Source organism: Hyperolius riggenbachi, chromosome 8 (assembly GCF_040937935.1).
Source record: "Hyperolius riggenbachi isolate aHypRig1 chromosome 8, aHypRig1.pri, whole genome shotgun sequence".
In the NCBI taxonomy this organism is placed as follows: Eukaryota; Metazoa; Chordata; class Amphibia; order Anura; family Hyperoliidae; genus Hyperolius; species Hyperolius riggenbachi.
In genome coordinates this window covers 201,445,857-201,469,401 of record NC_090653.1, presented here as the reverse complement: position 1 = coordinate 201,469,401, position 23,545 = coordinate 201,445,857, and the positions used below count along the sequence as shown (strand labels likewise).

Genomic DNA, 23,545 nt, shown 5'->3' with positions numbered 1-23,545 from the left:
CCAACAACCCTTTCTTGAACCCCCAGTCGAGCTTCACTCTCACTTCGGGTATGTGTAAAAGGGTGCCCTCTACCCCAGTAAGGACAAAGGACCGGCTGGAGCTGATGCTTTCCTTTGGAACAAGGTGAGAGTGAACTAACGTGATGTCTGCTCCGGTGTCTCGGAATCCGGTGACAATTTTGACGTTCACTCTAACAGGCTGCTGCTGGTCGGTTCGGTCGCGGATTTCCTTTCCGTGGGCAAACAAAACAAAATCTGATGATCCAGGCTGTTGGTCACTGGCTGGTTGCATCTGCTGTGGGTGAGGAACAGGTGATCCAGGTGCTGGTGGGGTCTGCCTTCACTCAGGACAGTCCGGGCTTGCGGCAGTAGTGACAGGTGACCCCCTCAGGTGCGGCATGCCTGGGCGCCGCAGCTGCACTGGGTGGCCTCTGTGGCAGACGGCTCACAGGGGCAGGAGGGTCTGCCAGGGTATTGGGCTGACCTCCTCTCCAGCTAGGTGGTGCAGTTCTGCATGTGTCAGGCACCCTGGTAGTCGCAAAGGTTTCAGCGAGGTCTGCAGCGACAGTCGCTGACTCAGGCTTCCATTCCAGCACAAACTGTTGTAAATCAGCAGGGCAAATGTTCAGAAATTGTTCTAGAACCATCAAGTCCTCCAGGACATCATAAGACCCTTTGGTGAGGCCTAGAGTCCACTGGCAGAGTGTGGTGAGTAAACTGCTGACCACATCTCGATAAGAGTCTGTAGATTTTTTCTGCCATGACCTGAACTTTTTGCAATAGGCTTCTGGCGTCAGCTGATATTTAGTAATTATAGCATCTTTTATAGCGGTATAGTCATTATCTTTTTGCACAGGTAACTCTGCGAAAGCATCAAGCACTTTGTAGCGCAGCAAAGGTGTCAGATGTCTGGTCCACTGGTCTTGGGACAGACAATACTGACTGTCACGGAAGAGCAGTGAGAAAAGAGAATGCAATCGCAATCGGTTTGCTGCACCGATTGTTGTTGCGTTTCCAGATCTGGATTGTCTGTCTGTGGATACCAGGCAGTCAAACCTGGGGTCTCTCCTTCTCTCAGCAGAGAAATAGCATTAACTTAAGTGCAGGATGACTGTTGATTTGCTAATGAACTAGGAACAAACTCTTGTGTCCAAGAGGCTAGTGTTTATTTTTAATTACCTGAGGACAAAGGGTCTGCACTCTGTCAGAACCTCAGATAGGTGTCAATTGCTTCTGCCATTTGGTGAGCCCAGAAAAGGGAGCTTCCCTCGCAGCTTGAGGCCAGACAGCCTGACTCCATCAGCAGCAGAGAGAAATGAATGCTGTATATGATTTTTTGCATCTTTACGGAATATAGTATGTAGGATAATTATGAGAGTTGTATCTTTTGGTTTGTAGTGTCTTGCCGGATCTTTTGTTACTAGTCTTGAGGGGCACAGGGTGCTCTACAACCAAGTTATTAAACCTCTACCCTAATCAAGTCTGATGTCATAGGAAATGTCATAATCTGAGGTATATTAATCTGTTATCAGTGCAAATGTGGCATTTATCGGGTTTGAGTTAAGGTGGCCATACACTGGTCGATGTGCCATTAGATCGACCAGCTGACAGATCCCTATCTGATCGAATCTGATCAGAGAGGGATCGTATGGCTGCCTTTACTGCAAACAGATTTTGAATCGATTTCAGCCTGAAACCGATTCACCATCTGCTTAGCTGCTCCTGCCGCCTGTCCTCCCCCCCCCCCGTATACATTACCTGATGCTGGCTCCCGGGCATCTTCTCCGCATTGCACGGCTCTGTTCCGGCTCCATCCCGGCGCTTCCTGTGTTACTCCGTGATCAGGAAGTTCAAATAGAGCGCCCTCTATTTGAACTTCCTGGTCACTGCAGTGACACAGGAAGCGCCGGGATGGATGGAGCCGGAACAGAGTCGTGCAGCACGGAGAAGACGCCCGGGAGCCAGCCTCAGGTAATGTATACTTGATCGGATCGGCCGCCGCTAGCGACGCGCACTTTACCCGCGGGCGATCGAGGGTAATTTCCCGCACGGCGCGATCGACGGACCGATCCGATTTCGGGAGGAAATCGGATCGGCGGCTGAGTTTACCGCGAACGATTGGCAGCAGATTCGATCCCAGGATCGAATCTGCTGTCGAAACGGCCGCGAATCGAGCCAGTGTATAGCCTGCTTTACAGCGTTTTATAAGTTTAAACCTAAATCTCTCTCCGAGGGAATTAACTGTGATTGGTTTGTAATTCAGAGGGGGCAGGCATTGCCACACCCCAAACCAGCTTCATCAATAGCACATTGCCAGCAGGCAGACCTCATTCCTCCAAGTTTCCTCTTCTTGGGAGCATGCTGCCGCTTTGAGGAACAGTGGTGGCCATCTTGTCTGAACTTTGCTCCTGAACTGAAACAAAGGAACTTTACAAGTTTTCCCAGAAAGGACATATTTCCACGAACTTTAAGTATCCGTATTTTCTTCCCTTTTATTTTTTATACTGTGCTATTATTTGTCTCTATAATTGTTGATTTTAACAATTTTCTGTATATATTAATTATTTAAATTGCATATTTAATAAACGACGCTAGCATCCTTTATTTGTTCAGCTACCCTATTATTCAGCCACACAAACTAAACCCTGGTTTCTGAAGAGTCGCTACTATTGTTGATAGCTAGATAAAATAGAGTGTGTTTAACCGTTTTCTATTTGCAGGTCTAGAGTCAGTCAGTCAGTGGGTTCCTCTGTCCCATGGTAACAGAGGTGGTGGCACCACTCACGGGCTTGGTCCTGGCAGTACCCTGAAATAGTGTGTAATTTGTATTACCGTAACTCACAAGCTCCCTTCTTGTCGGTCTGCTTCCAAATTCCCAGCGGTTTCTGCGCACCGATTGAGACCACAGATTGCATGGTTTGTGTGCTGAAACCAATTGGAAGGCATTGTGCATTGTCAGTGTCTTTTTCAATATTCGCAAATTTAAATTTCACACTTACAGGGGAGTTGGCTCCTTCAGCAGGGAGGCTGGGGGATGAACTCCGGCTGGCCTGTTGAACCTTGGCCAGGTTCAGTTCATGCTGTCGTTGCCACTCCTGTTCTGCAGCTTGGCACTCCTCACGCGATTCTGCAGCCTGGCGCTCCTCTCGCGCTTCTGCAGCCCCGCGCTTCTCTCACGCTTCTGCAGCCTGGCGCTCCTCTCGTGCTTGCATGTACTGCAGGTACTTTTCCAAGTGAGTGTCCATCATATTTGGGTGAATAGCAGATTCATAATTGTCAGAAAATACCGATTTATATGACATCTCGAATGAGTGCGTTAGGCTGTCCTGTCCCCGAGAAGGGTCGTACCCCAATAACCGGATGGGTTATTATTATTAATTTTATATCAGCACATTGGGCAGATTTTAACGAATAAGACTATATGAGTTTCATAGCTGTGCCATACACAGTTTTCATTCAACAGACCGAAATCATAAACCACACGCATTTAAATCTATTCCTAATCGGAGCCACTTCGTCTGGCCTCCCGCTGGGGAAGCTTGCCTTAGTTTTTCCTGTGATGAAAGGAACTTTGGTGCTCAATTAGCATCTGAGTGTGACCAGCTAGACACCCTTTGACATATTACACCAGGATTCTGGCTAGGGTTTCACACCTCTGTGTCACTGGCCAGCAAGGAACTCTTTTGATGAAGTTAATTTACACAAACATTAACTTCACTGGTCAACAAACATACTTCAGGAAAAGAAAAAATGTCATTCTGACCGCTGCAATGACTGCGCAAATCTAACCAGGAAGCGATCAGAAAATCGACTGCGCAAATCTTCCCGATTCGCCTGCGTTTCTCACGGCTGTCCCGTGACATCAATTCATAAAGATTAGAGCAGGCGGTAATGGCTTGGAGAATACCGCCTGCTTTGAAGAGGTGATAAGAGGGCGATAAGAGCAAAGTTAATGGATCTTCCAGGCAGCAGCGGCGAAATTGAGAGCGGATCAAACAAGGCTTCCCCTGAATACCCTAGGCTGTGTTTTTAACCTCTTGGGTAGCTATTTTCAGATGTGTATTTCACATTATAAAGCCTGCAGATGTAAAATTTCTTGAAGTTCTTCTAAGTTGTGGCAATTAAATAGATTGCTTAGAAAGACTAAAGACAGATTCAGAGCAGATTCAGGGCAAGCAGGGGCAGTATAACAAAAAATGCACATCTAAAGGGAAGTTGGGGATGCCTCTTTTTATTGTAATGCTGTCTCTGAATGGAAAACAGCAAATGTATCAACTCAGCCAGCTACTCTTCTCATGTTACCAACATTTTAGTTCTGTAAAACACCGCAATTCTACCGCACCTGTGAAGATTTTTATAAATTAGCACAAAGAAGTCTAAAATACCGAATGTGGTATTTTCCCAATTAGATTTTTTTTAACGCAAAGCCTTTTATGGATTGACCCCTTAGTAGGATCTCCTTTCCACTATGCCTAGTGCATGTCCTTTTGTAGTTTGCACAGAGCTAGGGATAAAGAGCTTGCTTGCTATGTCTTCATATTGCCCTTCATAGTATTTATACATGTTTACAGCCCAAATCTCAATCCTATGCTCCAGATGTGGCCTCGCAAGTACAGAGGAGGTAGTAAAACAGGACCTCATGCTTTTATTTTTTTTCAGTTTTTGGCATCCCAGTATTTTATTTGCTTTAGCTGCTGTTGCTTAGCGTTTTTCATCTGAACTTTATTTCTGTACATATATTTTTATCTTCTCCTGTTTTTCTTTACACTTGTTTCTTCTTGTGTCATGTTCTTCTGTTTACTGCTTTCTTTTGTTCTCTTTTTTGTTTCCTTCTAGTCCTCTTAAATTTAACTTTCAGCAAACCACGCATGATCTTTAATCACTGAATACTGTCATGATGGTAATCAGGAGCACGATTTGTGGCTTAGTTGGATTTTCTGCTAGGGCTTTCTGTTGGTCCATTTGTGTGGGAGAATTCAACTAAGGCCACAGTGGGAAATTACTTTTATGAATTCAATTTTAATTATAATAACCGACAATCTCACAAACCTTTCAAGGACATTCTATAGATTAATCTGGTATGCTGTTGTATTTGACAAGCCCACCATCAACTGTAAACCAGCAGAACCAGCATTCCAGAAGTGCAAACAAGCATGAAGATTTATTCACAAGTCAGTCATAATCAACAGTATAACCTTTTACATCTGCCAGGATGCTTTTATCAAAGCACCATAAGTGACAAGCATTTCTCTTTCTTTTAGCACACAAGAAACTGCAAGGTTCAGCTTCACCTTTCCTTTGGACTTGTGTGGTGTGATAATTCCCTTTCCCTCAGTGTGCTGTGTCAGTCCATTTATGTTGATGCTGCTAGGGAGGTCAGGGGAGGTAAAGGCAAACTTTGTAACGTGTAGATGTTCCTCAGGCCTAGCTTTTCAAAAGTTGTGGAAAGCGTAGCGAGGGTGAAATAAAAACACAGAAATTGTGTGCAGGAGTTTCTGGACAAAAACTGCAGGATCCAATAAAGCACACACACACACACATATATATATATATATATATAATATATATTAATATATATATATATATATATATATATATATATATATATATATATATATATATATTATGGCAGGTTGTTTGATTTCAGCATGGCCATACTAAAGGTTGTTCATCTCCATTATTATTATTTATTGGATTTATATATATTATGCAGCTTTGGACAATAAATAAAGTGACAGGATGATGATTGGGTGACAGGCAACACAATACAGGTAATTAAGACTAAGACACACAATGCCAGGTTATATACTGGAGTAGTAGTCCCAGTGTTACTAATTCACACTTTTCTGTGGGCAAAGTGTATGGTCAAGTACGATACACAAGTAGGGAGGGCCCTGCCAAAGGCTCACAATTAAAAGTTCAATCTTACAATCTAAATCTCCATTCTGTGACTGGAGTTACACTTTAAAGCCTTATTTTTTGAACTGATTCTTAAAGACTAAGACAAGGAAAAAATATCTTTTTGGATTATGTAGAAAGGGGGTTATCAGTTATTCTGTGATTTAATACTGCTGTTCTGCACATTTGGGAGAATTTTACTTGTATCTTGTTTTGTCTTTCCTGGAGATATTGTGAAACATAAGTCATTTTTGTAGACCGAAGACCAGAATTCTAATTGAGTGTGTACTGTTGTTCCTCATTTCATGTACTCAGGACCACCTCATTATGACATTAAGTTCAATCTTACAATCTAAATCTCCATTCTGTGACTGGAGTTACACTTTAAAGCCTTATTTTTTGAACTGATTCTTAAAGACTAAGACAAGGAAAAAATATCTTTTTGGATTATGTAGAAAGGGGGTTATCAGTTATTCTGTGATTTAATACTGCTGTTCTGCACATTTGGGAGAATTTTACTTGTATCTTGTTTTGTCTTTCCTGGAGATATTGTGAAACATAAGTCATTTTTGTAGACCGAAGACCAGAATTCTAATTGAGTGTGTACTGTTGTTCCTCATTTCATGTACTCAGGACCACCTCATTATGACAATAAGGCAGATTAAGTTTACACTAGAGAACTGGTGTATGAGCCTGGGATGTACTCCTGGAGGGGTAATACAGAGAACAGAGTACAGCAGAGCCAACAGCCGAGGATGCTGACTCACCTGTATACCCACACAATCCTCCTTCCTCCTGTGATCGCTGTCCTGTCTCCATAACTCCAGCCCCACTCATGTTACTCACCAGAATGTATGTTAGTTTGTACATGCCTGCAGAAACAGAGAGGGGATGCCAATGTTAAGTCCTAGGAGACTAATGTGCTGAAAGAGAGGTATTGGCAACAGGATATTCTTTGGGATATAGTTCTTCTTTGAAGATGATTTCTTAATAAAAGGGTTTTTTGTTTTTTTAGTGCTTTTACATAAAATGACATTTTTAAGCTACAAAAGCTAGACATATTCCATAAATATTACATTTATTTTACAGATAGTTTTATTGAGTTCCTTTAGCCTTTTATTTGAGGATGGTGTTTGGTTATGGGAAGGAGAAGGCTAACTTTTGTAAATCTTTCCTTTTTGTGGGAAAGATTTTTCCATTAGGCAGAGACAGCAGTGAAAATCCAAATCCAGAAGAGGTTCTAAACCATTTCTCACTATTGGATCAGCCACTAACATTGATGCAGGAGTGCAACAGCTGAAGGGAGGATGATGCCTCATGTACAATCAAAGATAAAGCTGCCACCTCATAAATGTATAAAAAAAAATCTCAAAATGTTACATTTTGGCACCACACAGGGTCCCTTTCTCAAGGCAAAGCCTGCTAAAAGGCAAGTATCTGTCAGCCATTTGTGGTCACAAATAAACTGTAGGAACTGGTGAAATCATATCTATGCACTCACTGGTTTGATGTGCAGTGAGTGCCAGCTTTATCTTTGATTGTTTCAGTAGAATGGCAGGAACAGAAGTCAGAGTGGAGGATGTCTATTCTAGCAATTTTGAAGAAAAGAAAAGATGTGAGATAGGGCTAGAGAGGGCTGTAGGGTTACACTTTTATTAACCACTTGAGGACCCACCCTTTACCCCCCCTTAAGGACCAGCGCTGTTTGTTGTGATCTGTGCTGGGTGGGCTCTGCAGCCCCCAGCACAGATCAGGGTGCACGCAGAGCGATCAGATCGCCCCCCTTTTTTCCCCCCTATGGGGATGATGTGCAGGGGGGGTCTGATCGCTCCTGCGTGCAGGCTAGTTGCGGGGGGGGGGCACCTCAAAGCCCCCCTCCGCGGCGACATTCGCCCCCCTCCCTCTCCTACCTCTCCCCCCGGTGATCCGGGCTGCACAGGACGCTATCCGTCCTGTGCAGCCAGTGACAGGACGTCCCCTGTCACATGGCGGCGATCCCCGGCCGCTGATTGGCCGGGGATCGCCGATCTGCCTTACGGCGCTGCTGCGCAGCAGCGGCGTACAATGTAAACAAAGCGGATTATTTCCGCTTGTGTTTACATTTAGCCTGCGAGCCGCCATCGGCGGCCCGCAGGCTATTCACGGAGCCCCCCGCCGTGAATTGACAGGAAGCAGCCGCTCGCACGAGCGGCTGCTTCCTGATTAATCAGCCTGCAGCTGGCGACGCAGTACTGCGTCGCTGGTCCTGCAGCTGCCACTTTGCCGACGCACGGTATAAGCGTGCGGTCGGCAAGTGGTTAAGAATGAGACCAAGGGGCGTGGCTTGACGCTGCAACAAGATGGCCGCTTAATCCCAAGCTCCTGTATATCACCCATCCGAAGATTCTGTTCCAGCACTCCCCAATAGCTTTTTTATGGCTGCGAAGAGTTCCCGGCGTCAGCTAACTACTACCGCCGACCAGGGAACTACCCAGCACCGGATTGGCAAGACGGTCCCGGAGTTATTCCACTCCCAACAACTCCGCACTCAAAGCTCCAAGATGGCGCCGACTAAGGACACTCTGCCTCCGCAGGCCGAAGCTGAAAGCTCCTCACACACTGGGCTGAAGGTCAGTGATGCTCGACAAATCGCCCCCACGCTAGCGGACATCCACGCTATGGCGGAGGATATAAAGGCGTACTTCCAAACAGCCATAACCGAGATGAGGAGCGATATGGCAGCCATTGGCGAGCGACTCCACACCCTGGAAGCAACTGACACAAAGCGAACGGCCCAAGTGCAATACTTACGGCGTACTGCGGCTGATCATTCTGGTTGGCTCACAGACCACTCCCGACAACTCGAGGACTTAGACAACCGGGGACGCAGGAACAATATACGGATAAAAGGCCTTCCGGAATCCGTGTCACCAGAGCGCATAACGGAGGCCTTGTCAGCCATCTTTAATGATCTGTTAGATCGCCCGGCAGATACGCAGATCGAGTTCGTACGAGCCCATAGGGCCCTCAAGCCGCGGGGCATGGACTCTGACCTGCCGAGAGACGTCATATGCTGCCTGGCCTCTTTCCCTCTAAAAGAAAACATAATGAAGGCCGCTAGATCTCAAGAGGCTATATTATTGAATGAGAAACCTATTAATTTATACCAGGACTTATCAGCCATCACCTGTCCTTAGCCAAACGCAGGGCCTTGAAACCTCTATTAAATGCTCTCAAAGAAAAGGGGCTATCCTACCGCTGGCGATTTCCCTTTGCACTAACTGTACAACAAGGAGGTAAAATCCATACGTTGAGAAGCGCAAAAGGCCTAGGAGATTTCTGCTTGGATTTGGACATCTCACCTCCACCTCTTCCTGACTGGGACAACAATCCGTCAGTCTGGGAGGCCAACGCCAGCAGATTACAGAAGACGAGGAAACAAGCAAGCAATGATGATAATGGAGATCTCACTCTTCCCATCCCAGACCCCACTCCACGGAAGAGATCCCCTACCTCTAGAGATTCTCAAGCCTCTTCGGATGAAGATTGAGACCCTGTTTTACAGAACAGTGTCTGCTTCCTCTGAGACTGCACCGATCTATGCCACAACACCTTTACATAATATGGGTGTAGCTCCGTGAGTAACTCCTCTACTTTAAAATGTTTGGGCCCCTTTTCCTCTCCGAATGTTGAAAGAGACTTTCCGGGTTGTGCAGAGTTCCTGCCTTTAGGTTTTTTTTTTTATATATATATTGTTCCTCTTTTAATGTTTAACTCACAGTACCTCAGAAGATACCTTTGGAGGAGATTGAGCTTTAGTTTTGCCAATTGAGTGCGGCTGGGGGTGGGGGTGGGGGGTGGGGGGGGGTACGATGTATGTTTCCTTCAGATTTTGATGATATGACTATACTATCGCTTTTAATCTGTATTCATCTTGAGATGAATGTGACCCGTATAATACAAAGTTTTGGCTGACACGCCGGCTCACATATGCAAATGTCAAACTCTCTTTGTGATGCTATAGCTAGGCCTATCCCCTCGTTATTCAGCTAATACTAAGGTTAATATGTGCAGCTCTACCTGTTTATAACCCTGTGAGGATACATGTAAGAAAATGTTTGGTCACTTTCTCTGTCTTAGACTTTACTAAGTTCTTCTGGCCGTTAGGCAGGTTACGCATCATGTTCTGATTTCTTATTACAGTCATGCAACACAGGCTACTTCCTGGCCCCCCCTCCCTCTCGTTCCCCCTCCCCTCTACTCTCCCTCCCTCCTCCCTGCCCCTCCTCCCCGCCCGTGCACAGATAGAGGTCCGGTCTACATTAGAGAGAAATCCCTTCCTCAATGCCTTGTTTAGCATTCATAGGGAACACTATTAATATATTAGATTGATAAGTCGCCAATGTTAATGCTATCATTGGAGTCAAATTGCTATACCAAGACGGGTAACAACAGGTGATTGAGCTACCTAACTTTTGGTAAATTCACATAGCTATTTAGTGAAAAATAATAGCCAGTTGTACGTCTTCCACTACCCCCGCACAGTATATTGTCATATACTGACCTGTTTACCCACTTAGTGGGTGAGTACGTCCCCCCACATCGTACTCACGTGGGTATTGAATACCGCATACTATATGCGTGAAACCTCAGGGATTTATCCCCCACTGCGTCACTACTCTGTCTTAATCTATCTTTTTCTTCTCCTCTTTCTTTTCTATTCTCCTTTTTTTTTCCCTTTCAGCTAAAGACTATCTCTGCGAGAGTTAAGCTTAATAACCTTTTATTTGTAGATGCCAAGAGGAAAGTCATGTCAGGAAAGAAAATATTCTATGAGCTTGGAAACAAGAGTGGGAAACTTTTAGCGAAAGCACTCAGGAAGCAAATGTTACGCTCAAATATCCCAGTTATTAACAATAATATTCAAGGTAACTTATCAAAACCTGAAGAAATTGCGGAGAAGTTCAGGAAATACTATCAGTCACTGTACAATCTGCCCACGTCCCAATCTCCTCTTAATAGGAAAGAACAAATCCAAAACTTCCTCCACAAGTATGCTAAGCCGCTTAACTTATCTCAAACAGATAGGGAGGACCTGGAAGCCCCCCTGTCAATAGACGAATTCCTCCAAGCTGTAAAATCTTTGAAGCCTGGTAAGGCTCCAGGACCAGACGGCTTAACCTCCCAGTATTATAAGACCTTTAGATCCTTACTGGCACCATCATTTGTCTCTGCCTTTAATAAAGTCTTACCTGCCTCACCACAACTCCTGGAGGCACATATCTCTGTCATACCTAAACCGGGGAAGGATCCCAGGCTCTGCTCTAGCTATAGACCAATCTCCCTTTTAAACGTTGACGTGAAGCTACTTGCTAAAATTTTAGCTAATAGACTCCTGCCCTTTGTCCCCACCCACATAGGTATTGACCAGGCCGGTTTTGTCCCGGGGAGAGAGGCTAAGGACAACGTGATGAGAACTATTGGAGTGATGGCCCATGCTAAAAGCCGTGGAATTAAATCCTTTATACTCTCTACTGATGCTGAAAAGGCCTTCGACAGGGTGGCGTTGGACTATATGCGCGCCACCCTGTCGAGCCTAGGCCTGGGAGACTCTATGAGGAAGTGGATTGAATTTCTGTACTCCAACCCCTCGGCCAAAGTCAAAGCAAACGGCCTTCTATCCAATACCCTCAATATCACCAACGGGACAAGGCAAGGTTGTCCCCTCTCTCCCCTAATTTATATTCTAAAACTGGAACCCTGCCTCAACGCCATTCGGGAAGACAAATCTATCAGGGGAATCCAGATTGGCCCTTCCTATCATGTGTTATCAGCCTTTGCAGATGACTTGCTATTCTATCTACAAGACCCGCTGACGTCCCTACCTAACCTTATTAAGAGGTTTAAAGAATTTGGGGCTCTATCTAACCTTAAAATCAACTTTAATAAGTCAAACGCACTTAATGTCTCTCTGGATGACCACACAGTTGATCACTGTAGAAACACCTTCCCATTTGTATGGGCAAAGGAATCCCTCAAATATCTAGGTATCAACATACCACACAACGTAAAAGATCTCTTTCTGTTAAACTTTGCCGTTATAGGCAAAGAACTAAAATCAGACTTAACTAGATGGGGCTCACAAAAAAGCCTTTCGTGGTTTGGACGTATGGCCTCGGTCAAGATGAATCTTCTACCTCGATTCCTGTATATCAGCCAGTGTATCCCCATTATGCTACCCCCAACATTCATTAAAGATCTTCAAAAACAGATCAACAAGTATATCTGGGGACACAAGCCTCCCAGGATCAAAAGGCAGATTTTGTCCCTGCCAAAAGAGGAAGGTGGGATGGCACTTCCGGATATCCACAAATATCATCTGGCCTCACAAATCTGTCGGGTGGTTGAATGGGCAAATAGAGAGAACCCCAAAGCGTGGGTTCTAGTAGAACAAGATTCTGTGGGTATAAACTCAGATGCATTGGGCTGGGTGGAGAATCCGAGAAAAGAAATGCTCCACTGGGGTAATCCCCTTATACTGGCATCTATTGGAGCAATGCGTAGGGGCTTGGCGGCTTTGGGCCTGGCATCCTTCCCTGGGAGACTGACCCCCCTCGTTGACAACCCTAATTTCCCTCCTGCGACTGACATCCCTTTTCTACAAAACTGGCCCTCAGGCAACAGCCCAAGAGCTCATGAATTCATGACTCAGGGAACAGTTGGATCATTCTCTACTATTTCCTCTCTACGTGCAGATATTACCCTCACACAATGGCAATACCTCCAAATCCGTCACTATTTGAACTCGCTGAGACGCAAGATTAACTGGGCACAAACCCCAACTACTTTCGAGAATCTTATTCTCTCAAAAAATAAACCTGGTCATTTCGTCTCTCTCCTATATCAGATGCTTCTGAGTAGATTAGATTCAACTAAAAAAAAATTTCAAACACAATGGGAGACTGATTTGAGACAGGAGATGGATGATGATACATGGCAAAAAATATTCTCCACTAACCAGAAGGGGTCCATGTGTGTCAACACCCAAGAATTGGGGTACAAGATTATTTCAAGATGGTATGGAACCCCCTCTCTCCTTCACAGAATCTTTCCTTCCACATCAAACCTTTGCTGGAGATGTGGAATGCATGAAGGCACATTGTTTCATATCTTTTGGACTTGCCCGCTTATTGTCCCTTTCTGGAGGCAAATTCATCAGCTTATGGAAAAGATTCTGTGTGATAGGATTGTTTTTTCCCCGGAGACTTTTCTCTTACACTCTACTCATGAACCCCTCAAGGTATACAAAAAAACCTTGACAATTCATATGATCAACGCTGCTAGAGCTTTGATCCCCGCTTTGTGGAAATCTGCTGCTCCACCCTCAATCAAAGCCTGGATTAAAAAAGTAGACTTTGTTGATTCCATTGTAAGATCCATCCTGCTTTCCCAAGACAAAAATGAACAGTACTCCATGACCTGGTCGGTATGGGGGGACTTCCAATGCTCTCAGGAGTATAAGTCTCTCCTACTCTCGTAATCAATGATCACGCCTTTAGTGCTGGCTACCATTATACTCTTTGCTGCTATCTTCTATCCTTCTTTCCTTCTTCCCTTTTCTCCTTCTCCCTCCGTGGCGCAGTGGGCAAATGTCCCCACCTATATAACTTCAGAAGGGGAAAGTTATTGGCTGTATTCATGCTTGTAAGCTACATATCAATGGACAAGTATGTTACTGTCAGTATCTTTCAGTTGTTATCAATGATGCTTGTATTTCTTCATATTAATATGGAATGTTTGTATTATGTTACTTTATTTTTTGACTGCTCAATAAAAGACTTAATTGAGAAAAAAAAAAGAATGAGACCAAATTACACTATAACCTACAATTCTAATTAAGGGGAGCACATAGGTGAAAAAAAATAAATTTCCTTTAACATTGGTAAAAGAGTGATTTGCCAACTTAGTATGAGTATATATGAAGATCTGTAAAACTAACTGTCACGGACGGTTGCGGGGCTGCAGACACGTCCTGGAACCGCCCGTGAAGAAAATGCGATCGTGCTCGATTCTCTGCATCGATTGCGATTGAGATCAATAGAATCTGGATTGGTTGTGTAGGGGCTACCTGTAGCAACCTGGAGTTTCCCTTTCACTGTCACGGAACAGCCGGGAAGAACGTAGGCGAATCTGGAAGATTCGCCATCGGTTTCTCTGATTTCTTGGTCAGATCTGCTGGTCATTGCAGCGAACAGAACTGACATTCCTGGGGGTTTTTTTTCTTTTTTTTCTCTTTCCCTCCTTCCACCAAAAGGCACTAGCCTGCTGCAGAGTGTCTCTGGCTTCAAGCTGTGCTGATGGCCCGTCTATCAGGTATAGTTGATAAGCACGATGGCAGAAACAATTTAGTTGGGGAAAAGTCAGACATTCTGGCTCCCTCCCAGCAGGGGAGCTGACACGTAGCTTGCTGCCCCAAACGTCAAAGAGCCTTTGCCTGGGAATGACCTGCTGTAAATCCCAGATGTATCTCATATTCCATAACCTGCTATATGTGTCATATTTTCTGTGTTGCCAGGCTGGCAGACCCTCCAAACTAACAGAGCATGATGGGCCCTATCTGGCGCTGGTTCTGAGGAAGTTTCAGAACATTCTGAGGTAAAGACCGCCAGTTAGGCAGTTCAAAAGTGCCCTGATGATACCACAGGGGTCCCACCCCTCATGTTTGGTATCAGGCTGCTGGGTAAATCGAGACAGACCTGAAAATGTTAGTAAATCTGCCCTGACCTGTACGGTTCTGTGAGATAGAGCCCATATATGGTTAGATATAATTTCTGGTCCCCAGGACAAGGGGAGGACTCATCTCATATTCTAAGGGGGTTTGTGGCTCCCGCCCTCACTCCCTCCTACTGGATCAGGGGCATAAGAATGGCAGAGGAGACAACCTCAGTGTCCTCCACCCTGAAACATCATCTTTATCTCATCTGTGCCAGCTTGAGGATATGCTGGCATCCACCTGGTCTGAACTCTGAACTTTGATCTGAAACAAAGGATTTTACCAAGGACTTTATGATTCTTCCAACAAAAGGACATCTTTCCATGAAACTAAGTATTTTTTTCTCCCTTTCTGTTATTTTTCATACTGGCTATTACTGTTTCAATAATTGTTGATTTTAATAATTGTCTGTATATATTAATTATTTATATTGCCCGTGAATAAAAGACTTTACCAAAGTCATTAACTGTTCCGCTACCCTATTATTCAGCATACATAGGAACTGAACTCAGGCTTCTGAAGAGACGCTACTATTGTTGTTATTAGCCGGACAGAATAGAGTGTGTTAACCGTTTTTATTTGCAGGTCGAGAAATAACCAGTTAGTGAGTTCCTCTGTCTCAGAAAACAGAGGTGGTGGCAGTTATACCCTGAAATAGTGTGTAACGTTGTAATTACCGTACCTCACAGGCTCCCTTCTGGTCGGGCTGCTGCCCAAGTTCCGTCGATTTCCGTGAACCGAGTGCGACCACAGCTTGCATGATTGGTGTGCTGAAACCGATTGGAAGGCAATTTGCGGTCTGACCACTAGGGCTCCTGTGACACTAACAACTGTTAAGAGAACCTTATCAGTAATAAATCACATTTCTTTTGTCACATGTTCACTTTAATAGTGTGTTTATTTATATCCAGCAGTAATGCCATACTTAAAAACAGGTTACTTCTGTTTGTTTCAAATAAATATTTCAGTTAGTATGTATGGATAGAAAACAAATCTCACGTAGGTACCAGTATACTTAGGTTGACACCTGAAGTGAAAGAGATATGGAGTCATATTTGTTTCCTTTAAAAAAAATACCAGTTGCCTGGCATCCTGGTGACCTGTGTGGCATAGGTAGTGTCTGAATACTGTCAAGTGTCTGAACATGCTTGTACAGAGTCTATGGTTAAAAGTATTAGATGCAGAAGGATCAGCAGTACATCCAGGCAATTTTCATAACTTAAAAGTAAATAAATTTAGCAGCCTCCACATCCCTCTCACTTCATGTGTGCTTTGAGGTTTCATGATAGCTTAACTTCGAGTTAAATTTCTTAATATAACATCTGAATGCATAACTGCATCTGAATGCAGATGCCTTGCCAGACCTGTTAATGCAGCTTCTATACGGATCTTGTGTTGAGATTATGCCTGCTTCACTCTGTCTGTGAGACAAGGTGACAGATTGTCTCAAGTGGTCCCCTCCAGGGAAGAGTAAGATCTTTCCTCTTCAGCTTCCATTGGTCCTGTACAAAATAAATTAAAAGAGACATTAACAACTATCATTTTGTAGCCATTCTTACAAAAGGACAAGCTGCAGGACAAAACATTAAATTATACATATATGGGATAAACAATATTAACACTGATGAAAATAACACTCAGATTTAAAATATGAGCTTATTAGAGAAGGAAAGTGGAGTAATCTGAGCGAACAGTAAACATATACTCAAGAGGAACAAGACTTTCCACTTTTATTGAAGAGTGCAGCTACAGTGAAATTGTAGCATGTTCTTTGCCAGCTCACTAAGCTGGTTGTCTGCTGTGTAAAAATTTTGGTATCCATTGCACTTTTGTAAATCATAGCTCAGGTATAATGCTTTAAGTGCAAGAATGGGAAGAAAATTATCTACCAGTTAACATTCATAAACATCATATATTGCCTTTACTGTATTGGACTAGAGCACTGATGCTTGGGAACAATAATAGTTGTTATTATTGTAATTGTTATGATTGATATTATTTTATACAGAGTTATCTTCCATGGTGACTTTTGGGATGTAAGCTAAAGCCCAGTACTTTGGGTCAATAAAGGCTTTCTAATCCAGGTTATTGCTTCCTGTTTTTCTTTAAAGATCATCGCTGTATGTCATTCACTCTACTTTCCTTTTGAAAAGGCCTATTTTTCCTTGGTTGTCATGGTTTGATAACTTCATAGAAAGAAGGTAAATGTTACGATTTTAGGTCAGTGCTGCAGAGACCAAGCATGGCTGATGTCATGAACAAATATGAAACTTGCCAGGTACACAATTAGATTACGCACTATATAAATGATTTATAGTACTCATTTCACAGTTTTGTAGAATGAATGATTTACCTCAAGTGCACATAATTTATGGCATGGAAAAATATTGGAAACTACATAGTTATTCTGATTTATACTCCTAAATTTCCACATTGCCCATATTTTATATCCATGTATCTCCGCTAGAGAAAGCACGTGGAAAACGATTGAGAAAAGAAGAGTGAAAGCATAACCTGTGAAAAATGTAAAGTTGTAAAAAAAAATGTACTATTGGTATCAGGTACAGTAAAGATTTAGAATATGTGTTCTTTTTCAGAAATCTAAGGCATGGGACTGTCTACAGATATCAGATTGTTGCAGTGACATCTAAGGGAGAGAGTGAGCCTTCTCCAGAACTGATTTATCACCATGGCAGCGGGTACTGCGGGGATGGAATAATCCAAAAGTAAGAGGCGCTTAAAGGATGGGACAGTTATCAGAGGTAGCCATTTATCCTGTCTGATAGTCCATGGATTGAAGGTGCATGCCCTATTAGGACAGGACATTTGTTATACACAAATACACATGTCTATTCTTAATGATGTTTTTCTTTCTTTTTTTTTACTTTGCCCACCTTTGCCAGTGAAAATCAAGAATATAAATGCCTGCTTTACTTGCTCCTTGGTATGTGTGAGAAGGAGCCATGCTGCTTTTAAAGAGACACTGAAGCAAAAAAAATTATGATATAATGAATTGGTTGTGTAGTACAGCTTAGAAATAAAACATTAAGAGCAGAGATATAAGTCTAATATTTGTTTCCAGTACAGGAAGAGTTAAGAAACTCCAGTTGTTATCTATGTAAATAGCCATTGAGCTCTGCGACTTTGAAAGTCGTGGAGAGCTCTGACTTCTGATAAGGTTATCTCCACTGTATTGTGTTTTTATTTTGCAGAGAACAGTTCAGTACAGGTCAAAAGTTTACTGCCTGTTCTGCAAAAAAAACTTTTAGAATGCAGAGTAAACTGCAAATATTAGAGAATGATGCAATGTTATAAAAAAAGCTGTATAACTTAAAATAAAAATATGAGAATATATTTTTTGCTACCAATGTTCTAGTAATTACCCCTACTACACAACCAATTCATGATATCATATTTTTTTTTCCGCTTCAGTGTCTCTTTAAGCTCTGCCTATCAGCAGCACTGGTTCAGTGGTGGATTTTTAAACTGACACCACATTGTACTAAAAAGGGGGGTTACAAAAGGCAAAGCTTTCAAAGCTGCATCTCTTAATTACTTTTTTTAAAAAGATTTTTCATCTCATTATTATTTTGATGAACACCTGACAAAGTAGGGCAAAAATTGTCATTAATTGAAATGAAATGATTTTAATTTCAATTACGTTTCAATTATTATAGAATAGCATGTCAATAACATTTTGAATATATATACATTAGACGTGTTGTGTGATTGTTCTACATGAACTGTGATTAGCATTGGACTGTGACAGTCTGCAGTAACTGGATGTCAGCTCTTGATGCCCAGTCATTCAGCCCAGTAAATTCTAAAACAGTAGATGGGTCTTATGAAATTTTTAAAAACTCATTAATCACTATTTATGTCCTTTGATGTAAAAACCTATACATGCTAGGGTGTCAGACTCTAAACGGATAAAAACTAAAACAAATATACTTGCATAATTTTTTATGAAATTGTAGAGGGGTTCAAACATTATTTAGAGCGCTTCAATTGGCCAAATAAACTTTAGGACCATGCTTTCACACAGTGAAAACACTTAGAAATCTCTAAACACATCCTCCAGTGAAGAACGTGAAGAATTTTGTTCCTTCTTCACTAGCTAAAGTGTCTGGCATCTGTGCCAGCATTAAAACAATAAACCCAGGGTCTTCACTCTTCACATGTGCCTAGCGCCATACGACCTTAGAACTCTGCGTGAGGAAGATATTGGTGTTCTCTTCCAAAACTTCTGCCCTACTACCTGTGACCTGGATCAGTGCCCAACTGGTGGTCCCTAATGCAGTGCCCAGAGATGATTAGACCAGCACTACAGAAAACACCTCAGTGCTCTTTGCAAAGTGGGCTATACACAGTGGGCTATACACAGAGGCACTAAGTAAACCTCTCTTGAAGAAACCATAATTGGATTCTGATTCTGTGGCCAACTACAGACCTGTGGCGAACTTACCATTTCTGTCAAAAGTTATCGAGAATACAGTTGCCAACCAGCTAGAAGCCATTATTACAGATAACAACATATTTGATACCTTTCAGTCAGGATTTAGGAAAAGGAACAAAACTAGTCCGAGTAATAAATGGTCTACTTACAGCAAGAGACAAAGTTGAGTGCTCATTTCTGATTCTTCTTGACTTGTTTGCAGCTTTTGATACTTTGGATCATGGAATATTAATCCAGAAATCCAGAATCCAGAAGAAATACTGCAGCCTAAGGGGTAGTGTCCTAGGCAGATTTCAATCCTTCCTGTCTGGCAGGTCAAAGCAAATGTGCCAGGTGGGCACCCACTACTCTAATTCAGTGCCACTTGCTTATGGAGTCCCACAGGGTTCTGTGCTATCACCATTACTCTTTGCAGTCTACATGGTCCCAGTTGTCAAAACAGTTCAGAACTATGGTCTAGGATACCATTGTTATACCATTGTTATACAGACGACACACACCTCTATCTGTCCATCAAGCCTGGCACACAAGACCCATCAGCATCCACCAATGCCTGTCTAGTGGGATCACAAATCTGGATGAACCCCTCTTGTTTGAAGCAGCACTCTGATAAAACAGAGGTGTTGGTGGTAGTCAGTCCACACATGATGGATAAAGTCCAAAGTCTCCCCACTTCAAACAAGCAATGGGGGGGTGGGGATGAGTGTTGTACATTATAAAGACTCTTGTGTGAAACCGGGGGTGATCCTGGATGGAAAACTAGCACTCAAACAGCAGGTTTCAGCTGTCATTAAATCTTTATTCTTCCATTTGAGAAATATAGCAAGAATTAAACACCTTATCCCAGCTGAAGACCTATCTTCTCTAGTTCATGCATTTGTATCCTCCCGCTTGGACTACTGCAATGCCCTATTCATTGGAACCCAGAAAAAGTTATGCGTCCCTTACAACTAGTACAGAATGCAGCAGTGAGGCTCCTTGCAAATGCCCCCCATGGCTCACACATCTCCCCAGTTCTGCTAACTTTCCTGGTTGCCAGTAAAATTTAGAATCCATTTTAAGATCTGCCTGCTGACATTCAAGTCCTTGATGCATGGGACACAAGTACATAGCGAATATATTGGCACTATATGCCCCTCCATGAACCCTCCACTCTGCCAATAAGATGAACTTGGTTATTCCCAGGATCCACTTAAAAACATTTTGTGCATGTGCCTTTTCTCATGCAGCCCCTACTCTATGAACTCACTTTCACAATCAGCGTGAGAGGCTCCTTGCCTGGACAGCTTTAAGAAAAGGCTCAAAACCTACCTCTTTTTCAAAGCCCTTGAGACTGCAATATGTAGGAGTAAACAAGGAAAAGTGCTATAAATTATTATTATCATTATTATTTAGATCAGTAGTAGCAAGGTATACTCTTTAGAAGTCCCCATTTGGTGACTAGAGATAACTGAAGAAAGGGGCTATGAGTTGAGTGATGAGTGATGTTGGGGTTAAGGGACACAGAGACATGTTTCAGATTTGTTAACCACTTCGCCGCCCGGGTACAGTATATCTACGCTCCTTTGGACTTCAGTTCCCCGCCCGGAGCGTAGATATACCCCCCGCCGCTGGCGCTGCTGTCCGCGCTCCCGCTCACACGTGCACTCTCTCCCACGATCGTGCACGCCGCTGCCCGCTCGTCCGGAGATCAATGAACGGGAAAATCCATTCCCGTTCGTTGATCTCTGCCCCCGCAATGATCGGCATGCTTCTACGAGAAGCAGCGCGATCATTGTGAGAAAACTCAGTTTCCCAGCCTCCCTTCCTGCAAGCGTCCTTCCGACACTTGCAGGACGCCTAAAAAAAAATGTGGCCATCTTCTGGCCAAAAAGTAATACTACACCCAAACATTTTTTTCATATACAAATACATTATTTTCACTATTCATTTTAACTAATTAACTCCCACACTCCCCAATTGTTACCAATATTTTTTTTTTTTGAAATATTAAAATAAATAAAAAAAAATTACAATAAAAAAAAAACTTAAATAGTTACCTTAGGGACTGAAATCTTTAAATATTTATATCAAGAGGGTATTACACTGTTACTTTATAAATTATGGGCTTGTAATTAGGGATAGACACAAAACTGAAAAAATGCACCTTTATTTGCAAATAAAATATTGGCGCCAAACATTGTGATAGGGACATAATTTAAACGGTGTAATAACTGGGACAAATGGGCATATAAGTTACATGGATTTTAATTATAGTAGCATGCATTATTTAAAAAATATAATGGCGGAAAACTGAAAAATAATGTTTTTTTTTCCAAATGTTTTCCTTTTTTCCCATTAAAACACATTTAGAATAAAATAATTCTTGGCATAGTGTCCCACCTAAAGAAAGCCTAATTGGTGGTGAAAAAAACAAGATATAGTTAATTTTATTGTGATAAGTAATTATAAAGTTATAGGCAAATGAATGTAAGGAGCGCTGAAAGGAGAAAATTGCTCGGATGCTGAAGGGGTAAAACCCCTCAGTTGTGAAGTGGTTAATAACAAATCTCCAGATGCAGCTTTTTAATACTCAAAAGTATGACATGCTAGCAACAACCTATAGCTACACTAGTAGACCTAAGCCCGTTAATATAACGGACTCTGGGTCTCCTTCACAACCCCCCTCCCCTCCTGCCTCTGTGACCACCATCGCTCCAGCCCGCATGCGCACACGTCCGCCTGGGCACACACCCATCCGGCCCCCCGGCCCATCCTCCTCCTGTCCCAATGGCTATCCGTGCTACACGTGTGCAGTAGTGCAAACGCACAGACACAGGGGCAGGGGAAGCAGAGACACTTGCTGATTATTATATAGGAAAGACTTGTGCTTTAGCCAGCTACAAATCTGTTTTACAAATGTGCCATACAAATGTGCCATACAGTTTTAAATGAGGGGTAGTGCCATTTAAACAAAGCTAGTCATGCAAAATATTGTCAGACAATACCTTGTATTTTCACTTATATGGTTTTTAAGGCTGACCTTAGTGACCAGTCAGGTACTTTCATTTTGTAATATGAAGAATAATTACAGCTGGAATCAGATTTACTTTTATGGTCTTCCCATGCAGGTCCTTGGCTACAATCTAAATTACACATTATTTACGGGTACATTTCTAAAATTCATAACACATTTTGTCATTACTGTTGGAATATGATAATGATGTTTCTTGCCATTCTTATCCTATACTTTGTATGTATGGATTTACTAATTTTAGGTGTGTGCATTATAATAAAGTGAGAAATGTGACAACTCAATATACTAAATAAATTTAAAATGTAAGAACGGTTACACATAAGTGTTTGCCTACATAATGCTAGTATTTATTTAAGATAATTCCCCACATCCTGATCAACATTCAAATGACATTAATACTGCACTACAGTAAATAGGACTTTTAAAGGGAGCAAAAGATAACCATAAACTTTACAATCTGTATCAATTCACACAGAACCTCAAGCAGTATATAACTTAGTGTTTATTTATAAAAAAAATAAAAAATAGACTCCAAGTGTAATTTATCATAAAAAGCATCGGCAACATCTCCACTATAATAATGCATTACACACTGCTCAAAAAATAAAGGGAACACAAAAATAGCACATCCTAGGTCTATATGAATGAAATATTCTTATTCAATATTTCATTCTTTACATAGTAAACCCATGGAGGTTTGGATTTGGCGTCACACTCAAAGTTATAGTGAAAAAAACACTACAGGCTGATCCAACTTTGATGTAATGTCCTTAAAACAAGACAAAATGAGGCTCAGTAGTGTGTGTGGCCTCCACGTGCCTGTATGACCTACAACACCTAGGTGTGCTCCTGATAAGATGAAGGATGGTCTCCTAAGGGATCTCCTCCCAGGCCTGGAGTAAAGCTAAGTGTGAATCTGCTTTCATCTGTTAAGAGCACAGGGCGCCAGTGGCAAATTTGCCAAACTGCATGGTGTTGGGCTGTAAGCACCACCCCCAACTGTGAATTTCAGGCCCTCATACCACCCTCATGGAGTCTGTTTCTGACCGTTTGAGCAGACACATGAACATTTGTGGCCCACTGGAGATCATTGTTGCTGGGCTCTGGCAGCGTTCGTTTTGTTCCTCCTTTAACAAAGGTTAAGTTAGCAGTCCTGCTGCTGAGTTGTTGCCCTCCTATGGCCTCCTTCACATCTGGCCTGTCTCCTGGTAGTGCTGTCATTCTCTAGACACTAAGCTGACAGACACAGCAAACCATCTTGCCACAGCTCGCACTGATGTGCCATCCTGGATAAGCTGCACTACCTGAGCCACTTGTGTGGGTTGTAGACTGTCTCATGCTACCACTAGAGTGAAAGCAACACCAGCATTCAAAAGTGACTAAAACATCAGCCAGAAAGCATAGGAACTGAGAAGTGGTCTGT

General features: G+C 42.7%; 1 protein-coding gene across 1 annotated transcript in view; it reads left to right on the top strand.

Annotated features, from left to right (window-relative positions):
* Positions 1–23,545, top strand: part of PAPPA (pappalysin 1) — a 591,278-nt gene that overhangs the window by 330,463 nt on the left and 237,270 nt on the right. The window contains exon 8 of the mRNA XM_068248107.1: positions 17,248–17,376. Within this exon, the coding sequence (XP_068104208.1) occupies positions 17,248–17,376 (129 nt within the window). The remainder of the gene's footprint in view (positions 1–17,247; positions 17,377–23,545) is intronic.